General features: G+C 44.7%; 1 protein-coding gene across 1 annotated transcript; it reads left to right on the top strand.

Moving 5' to 3' along the window:
• Positions 1–5,797: 5,797 nt before the first annotated feature.
• FAM24A (family with sequence similarity 24 member A) lies at positions 5,798–7,024 on the top strand (the record flags this gene model as incomplete). Its single annotated transcript, XM_082643830.1, has 2 exons — positions 5,798–5,907; positions 6,847–7,024. 2 exons carry the CDS (start codon positions 5,798–5,800, stop codon positions 7,022–7,024), a joined length of 288 nt encoding a protein of 95 aa, XP_082499956.1.
• Positions 7,025–7,748: the final 724 nt, after the last annotated feature.

Genomic DNA, 7,748 nt, shown 5'->3' with positions numbered 1-7,748 from the left:
TTTTTCTTGTAACTTTTCTCCCCTTGTATGTGGCACACCCAGTAAGTCAAGTCTGGGAAATCAGGGCTGGCAAATGCACCTTCAGGGGTGTCAGGGTAACCACTGCAGTTTGAGGTGGCTGCAAGGGGTGTGTGGGTGATCAAAAATTAAATCAAGATACAGGTTATTGGGGACTTCCCTGGTGGCGCAGTGGTCAAGAATCTGCCTGCCAGTGCAGGGGACATAGGTTCCAGCCCTGGTCCGGGAAGATCCCACATGCCGTGGACAACTAAGCCCGTGCGCTGTAACTACTGATCCTGCGCTCTAGGGCCTGTGAGCCACAACTACTGAGCCCGCACGCCTACAGCCCGTGCTCCACAACAAGAGAAGCCACCGCAATGAGAAGCCCACGCACGGCAGTGAAGAGTAGCCCCTCGCTCTCTGTAACTAGAGAAAGCCCGTGCGCAGCAACGAAGATGCAACGCAGCCAAAAATAAATAAATAAATTTATAAAAATAAAAAAAGATACAGGTTACATATTTTAATTTCCACATCGCCTCCCCTTTGAGTATTCATTCATCTCCGTCTTTCCTATGGTAGCATATTAAGGTTTTCATCCCTCTATCATCACTGGACTTTGATCCTTTTAGGTTCAGGGCAAGGAGTGCGTTTGAGTACTGCTGCCAAGTGGCTCATAAACAGAGACGACCACTGGAGACTCCTTCTCACTCAGCCCTAGCCTAGCTTTCCAGGCTCATTGGCCACCACCACATGACCTGCGTTGCAGCCCGTCCTTTCTTCCCAAGTCTCCTCAAGCTGTTGCTTCTGGCAGATGAGAGTCCTCCTGCACTGATCCCCACCTCTTCCTGCCCTAAATCACACTACTGTTCAAAGCTTCGCTGAGGTGCAGCCTTCATGAGCTGCCCTTGGTCTCTCCGTTCCTCAACAAGCGACTGGACACGTGAAACATGAAAAAACAACACAGAAGTTTCTTTTTAGGGTTAAGTAAAACAGTTTAGATTGGCTCAAGCATATGACGCATGTCAGGTAGAGGAAAGGCTTGAAAAGGTAGCCTGGGTCTGGCCTGGGAAAACCATCACTGCTCCACTCGGGATTTGTTAGCACCAAATAATCAGTGGCTCAAGCAGAAGGGTGACATGATTCCCTCTGGGCCTCAGAAAGAGCTTTGCTTGTGATCTCACTTGCAGAAATTCTTGGCATTCTGCTTTGGGTGCTATGAATGTACAACCATGTAACGTCTGATTGCCTGACAGAGAAGTCAGTGGTGCTCTTCATTTGCTCTCCAGTCTCTGTCAGAATCACCTGGGGAACTTGTTAAACATGAAGGTTTAACAAATGACAATCTAACAAATCACACCAGAGGGAGAAGTGGTCCCTGAGTAGGCATTTCAAAAGATCTCAGGGTTGTTATTATTTAGATAACAGGCTGAGCTTGGGGAGTCTGCCTTGATCTCTATCATAGCACACCTCGACACAGAGCCATCTGATCAGCCCCTCCCATCTGCCTTACCTGGGAGCTGGTTAGAAAGGCAAACTCATGAGCTTTACCCCAAAACCAATGAATCAGAATCTCTGGTGGGGCCCAGCAGAGACCCCTTGGCGAAGGTTCCATCAAAAACTAAATGTTTTCACTTGCACACTTTCTATCTGGATCAAGCCTGTGAACAGAACACATCTGTGCTTGGAGAAGAGCCGCCATCAAAGGGATCAACTGCTCACATTGGCATCACAGTTTACAAAGTGGTGACACCTCTGTTCTCACTGAAACCTCTCAGACAATAGCCACCACCGCCATTGTCAAGCCACGCATTACTCATTATCTTTTCATTTTCAAGAAGAAGCAACAGGCTCAGGGAGCTGAACTGCTTTGCCAACCATTCTATCAAGTAAGTGAGGAAGATGGGCCTGGAATCCAGGACTTCTTTCCTTCCCCTTGCTTCCATTCTCTGTTCCCCGTGCCCATGTGGGTTTTGGTATAGAACCTTCTTACTTGGAACTGATCCCCTTTGACATTTGAAATCCAAGGCTGTTGAAAGGAGAAGTGACTCCTCTTCCGTGGCCACCTCTCTCAAGGTAAAGCAAGTACAGCATCTTCCTAGTTGTCCCTTCCTTTCCTCACATCACTACTTCCTCCTCCTTTTTTATTTATTTATTTATTTTTGGCTGCGCCATGCACATGTGCAGCTTGTGGGATCTTAGTTCCCTGAACAGGGATTGAACCCATGCCACCCTGCATTGGAAGTGTGAAATCTTAACCACTGGACCACCAGGGAAGTCCCACTACTTTCTCCTTCTTAAGGACAGTCCCATGCCCTGCATTGGACAGCAGCCCAGGATTTCAGTTTTCTACCATTTTGACATTTTCTCTCCAAATGCCTTCAGAGACTATATTTCCAAGATGACTTAGAGAAAAAAACACAAGGATAGAAAAGCCTGAATTCTCTTTCCATCTTAGTTATTCCTGCTGTGTAACTTTGGATGAGTGGCTTTACCTTTCTTGGCCTCAGTTTTCTCTTCTGTAAGATTGGAGATATCACAGCCTACTTCATTCTCTTGTATGAAGTTTATATGACTTGCCTAGCACAGGCCTAGTATGTAGGAGATATCCAGTAAATGTTAAATTTTTCCCTCCCTCCTTCTACTCTTCTGTTCTCTATCTTCTTAAGTAGCAAGAGTGGGACTCCCCTGGTGGCCCAGTGGTTAAGAATCCATCTTGCAATGCAGGGGACGCCCATTTGATCCCTGGTTGGGGAACTAAGATCCCACATGCCGCGGGGCAACTAAGCCCGGGTGCTGCAGCTGCTGAGCCCGTGCACTCTGGAGCCCATTGGCCACAACTAGAGAGGAGCTTGCCCACTGCAACGAAAGATCCCATGTGCCGCAACTAAGACCTGACACAGCCAATAAATAAATAAATAAATAAATATTTAATAAATAAATAGCAAGAGTGACATACGTGGTTCTTAATATCATCACTCTTCCAGTACATTTGAAAGTCCCTCCTCTCTTCCATCTTAGGTGCTATAGGGAAGTCACATTCAAAGCCAATTATATTGAGCAGTCGTTCTTGAGTCCGGTTCCTGAGTCTGGTTCCGGAAGCAGCAGCAGCAGCATACCCTGGGAACCTAGTTGAAGTGCAGATTTTCAGGCCCTACCTCACAATACTGATTCAGAAGCTCTGGGGCTGGGCCCAGCCATCCATGGTTCATCAAGCCCTCCAGCTGATGTGGATGCATGCTCAGTTTGAGAACCGCTGGTCTATGTTTAAAAGCACAGGCTCTGCAGCCAGATTGCACGGGCTCCTTGCTAAAACCCCACTGACACCCTCCAAAGGTGTTCTATAACAGGGAGAAAAAAAAATCTAGACTTTTTACTAAGAGCTTTAAACCCCCATAAGATTTTGTCCTTGGCTAATTTTTCCAACTCCGTCTCCTACCACCACTCTCCCCTGGATGCATCCCACTAGCCACAATGGCCCTTTTCTTGTCCCTTGAACACACCAAACCCATTGCAGCCTTGGGATTCTGTTACTATTTTCTTTGCCTGGAATACACCTCCTCACTTTGCTCCCCCGTTTTTCTAGGCCTCTGCTGGAATGTCACCTGTTCAGAAGGTTATGTCAGCTATTTTTACTTTCTTTTCCTTTAACCGTCCTTTAAGGGGTAGATCTTTTCAGGACAAATTCTTTTAGTTTTTCTTCATCCGAGAATGTGCTTTTTCCTCCATTCCTGAATGACAGTTTTGCCAGATACAGAATTTAAGTCGTTTTCATTCAGCACTTGGAAAAATGTGATGTACTACTTTCTTCTGGCCTCCATGGTTACAAACAAGAAAGAAATGCGTTGTCATGTGAATTGGTGTTCCTCTGTAGGTAATGTGTTTTTTCTAGCTGCTTTCAAGTTTGTTTCTTTGTCTTTAGTTTTCAGAAGTTTAATTCAGAATGTGTCTTGCTGTGGATTTTCTTGGCTTTATCCTGTTCAGGATTTTCTCAGCTTCTTGATTCTGTCTTTTGCCAAATTTGGGAAGTTTTTAGCTATTATTTCTTCAAAACCTCATCCCCGTTCTCTCTCTTCTTTCCTAAGACTCTGATACCATAAATGTTGGATCTTTTGTTATGGTCCCAAAGGTCCCTGAGGCTTTGTTAATTTTTGTTCAGATTACTAAATTCTCTTGTTCTGTCCTCAAGTTCGCTGATTTGGTCCTGTCATTTCCATCTGCTACTGAACCCTTCCAGTAAGGTGTTTTTGTTTTGTTTTGTTTTTTAATTTCTGTTAATGTATTTTTAGTTGTATAATATCTATTTGGTTTTTTTGTTGTAACTTCCCTTTCTTTGCTGAAATTTCTATATTGTCATTATTTCAAGAAGATTTGGTATTGATTACCAAAGGCTTTGTAGGATGCTGTCTTCAATTCTTTCTGGATAATTCCAACACTTGATTCATCTTGCTGTTAGCATCAATTCATGGTCTCTTCTCATTCTGGTGTTCCTTCTCTGGTTCTGGGTCTGCCAGGTGATTTTTCCATTGAATCCTGAATATTTTGGCTATTATGTTAGGAAACTCTAGGTCCTATTTAAATCTTTAATTTTATCAGGTAGTCACCTGGCTTAGGTTTAGAATGCAGATCCTGGCCTATTTTTGTGGGATGAGGTTCCAATGACAATTTAATGTTCAGAGGCTTTTCAGTGCTACTTTGATCTGCTTAGGTTTTTTGGTGCCACTGGGGCTCCCAAGCCTCCAGCAGTGCTGCCTGAAGGAGCCGGAGATTCCCCAGGCTAGAGCCATTTGGTGCATCTAGGTGTGAGAGGGAATCTCTGGCCAACTTCCACTAGCCACTGACTGTCAGGAGGCTCCCACACTGTACGCCTTGCCACTGGGCTAGCCTGGGCTTGTCAGCAGGACTCGCATTAAATCCAGGGAGAATGAACCCTCCAGAGCCACCCTCTGTTGCTGGATTCAGAGTTGGAGAACATCGGGCCTGGGCTACCTTCTTCTGTCCTGATGCTATACTGCTCATCCAGGCCCAGGGTCCCTAACCAGTTTGCTTTCCTCTTTCCAACTTTCACAGTTCTCCTTCGTTTGACCTTTGTTGTGTTTTCTTTTGTTTTTTACCTCAGGTATTACAGTTATTCTTTGCAGAGAGGAGCAGGGAGAAACAAATCTAAGCTTTCTTGTCTGTATCTGGAGTCTCCTCATTTAACGTTACTAGATTGGCTGGGTATGAGTACCTTAAACCATATACACTTGACTTAGAACAGGTATTCTATTCAACTTTCATTTTTGTAACCCTTTTAACTATAAAGTATGAAAATCTTGCAATGTCCATGAGCATATATGCTTGAATCCTAGTAAATGGCTCTGTATTATTTCATTGTGTAGCTAACATAAAGTCATCTATAATTGAACTCTTAAGTGTAAGACTATTTTTAATCTCCCCATTTCTTTTTCCTTTATTTGTTAAATTATAATTTTAAATCCTTAAAATTATCGTGAGGGAAATAAGACCTGGAAAGTTAAAGACTTAGAATTAAGTGATTCAAAATACTGTATCTATTTCATGGGGGCTAAAATATACCTACACATGGAACCAAATTCAGAACTCCATGAAAGGGCTGGTGTCCAGAGAGCTGATGTCACAGAGCCTATGGCCTGATAGGCATACAAGTTGGAGCTGGACAGAGGCTGTGCTTCTAAAGTGAGCTCTTCAACCCTGGACCTTAATTCCTCCTAACAGGGATGATTCGATCCCTGTTTCTCAAATTACAGGTTTGATAAAATATCCGGTTCCCTAAAGTAAGATGTTTGACCTCAAGATCATGATGACCATTGGTGGCGGCTTACTGATGACTGCATTGGTGCTGATAGGTGGTGTCACCTGTCTTTACTTCAAAGTAGCTGACACATTAAAGTGAGTGATGTGGGTAAGAGTGGCTAACACCCCCCCAAATGGGATCCTGGGGCTCTGTGCTGAGCAGGGTCATCCCTTGCCCTGTGGCCGCCGCACCCTGGGTGAGGTCAGGAACAGCAGAAGGGTTTGACATGACAAAGGCAGTGCGTGTAGAATCTTGGCTTCTTCCCCTTCTGGTTTGGGGCTGTGAGCTCATAAGTAGAATGTTCTCAGCCAGGTGGCTCTGTGCTGCCTTGTCACTTAACCTCATTGAGTTTACCCTCAGCTGGTTGATTGCACACTGGCTGGCCCCACTCTGTTCAGGCTCTGCAGACTGGGGACTGTCAGGGAGACTGTGTGAATGAGTCTCTGCCTCTGTTCACCCAGAGGATGGGCTGAGCTGACCTCCTCTTGCCTGAGTTGGGGAGCTCTCAGGGTGTCCTCTCACTTGTGGCCTTGGGGACGGTGAGGGGGGCCTACAGGACTCTGGGGAAGCACCTGGGGAAGCTGACAGGGGAGTGTAGATCAGACAAAAGAGCATTAAATTGGGGGGAAAGAAACCTTCAAACATGGAAGAGATTGGTTGTCAGAAGCAGTGGTGTTCCCATTCTAGGGAAGTTAGGCCTGTGTGCTGGAAGGTGAATCCCAGCACCCAGGGGACGGCTGACTTTGGCACCTGTCATGCTCTGCACTTGGAGGACTTGCCGTGATCATCTCGTGACCCACACTTGCAATTCACTCTCCCTTATTTGCTGTAACTTGATTATACATTTCTGGCAATGTTAGGAGAGAAGCGGATTAGACAGGACCTTGGGACGGGGGCGGAGCACTGTAGTCTTGGGCTGGTGTCATGTGTCTGATTGGCTCCAGCCTCAAACTGTCCAGATACCCCCGACAATTGTAACAGATGGACTGAGAAGAAAAATTCTAATTCCATGCTTTGTGTATATTTTTCTGAAGTGCTGCAAAGGACCTTGTTGCTATGACCATAACCAAGAGTAATCGAGACGAGGTCGCCAAGGCTACAACCTCCATCTCTGAGTCTTATTCCAGCCTCCAGTGCTGCGAAGAATGTAGATTGCCTGCCGACTTTGACCCCCTGCCATTGTGCTTCTGTGACATAAACGATGGACTCTGAATACAGAATGAGTAGTAGAAGCTGTTTATAAATACCAACTGCTACCATCTGACCAGTTAAAGAAACAAGGATTCTGTCATATTTCCTCCTTATTTGTTATGACTATATTATGTGTGTATTTACATATATTAAGCAAATATATTTGTTTTCTTTCCTCTCTTATTTCCATATCATGTAACATAACATATATTGACTTTATATCAGCATTTAGTATTTAATTTTACATCATAGAATTTAAGTTACAGGATATCAGGAAAATAGTGAACATCACTCAAGGACTTCCCTGCTCTTCTGGAGAATGAACTAGTGTGTTTTGGGCTGCACGCAGAATAGCTGTATCATGTTAGGTGGAATTATGACCTTATTATTGCCTTTATCTGGAGATTAAGTATGCTTTACGAAGATGCATACAAGTGCCACGTTGACTAAGGGTGGACTTGTGGTGGTTAATTTTATGAGTAAACTCTACTGAGCTAAGGGATGCCCAGATCCCTACTAAACCATTATTTATGGGTGTGTTTGTGCGGGTGTTTTCAGAAGATATTAGCATTTGAATCAGAGACTGAGTAAAGATCTGTCCTCACCCGTGTGGGTGGGCGTCATCCAATCCCTTGAGAAACTGAATAGAACAAAAGGCAGAGGAAGAGCAAATTCATTCTCTCTCTTCTTGAGCTGGGACATCAATCTTCTGCCCTCAGACATCGGAGCTCCTCTTGGACTCGGG

Source organism: Mesoplodon mirus (assembly GCF_964341445.2).
Source record: "Mesoplodon mirus genome assembly, chromosome: 2".
In the NCBI taxonomy this organism is placed as follows: Eukaryota; Metazoa; Chordata; class Mammalia; order Artiodactyla; family Ziphiidae; genus Mesoplodon; species Mesoplodon mirus.
Note: the sequence above shows the minus strand (reverse complement) of the source record. Positions and strands in the feature narration are given on the sequence as shown.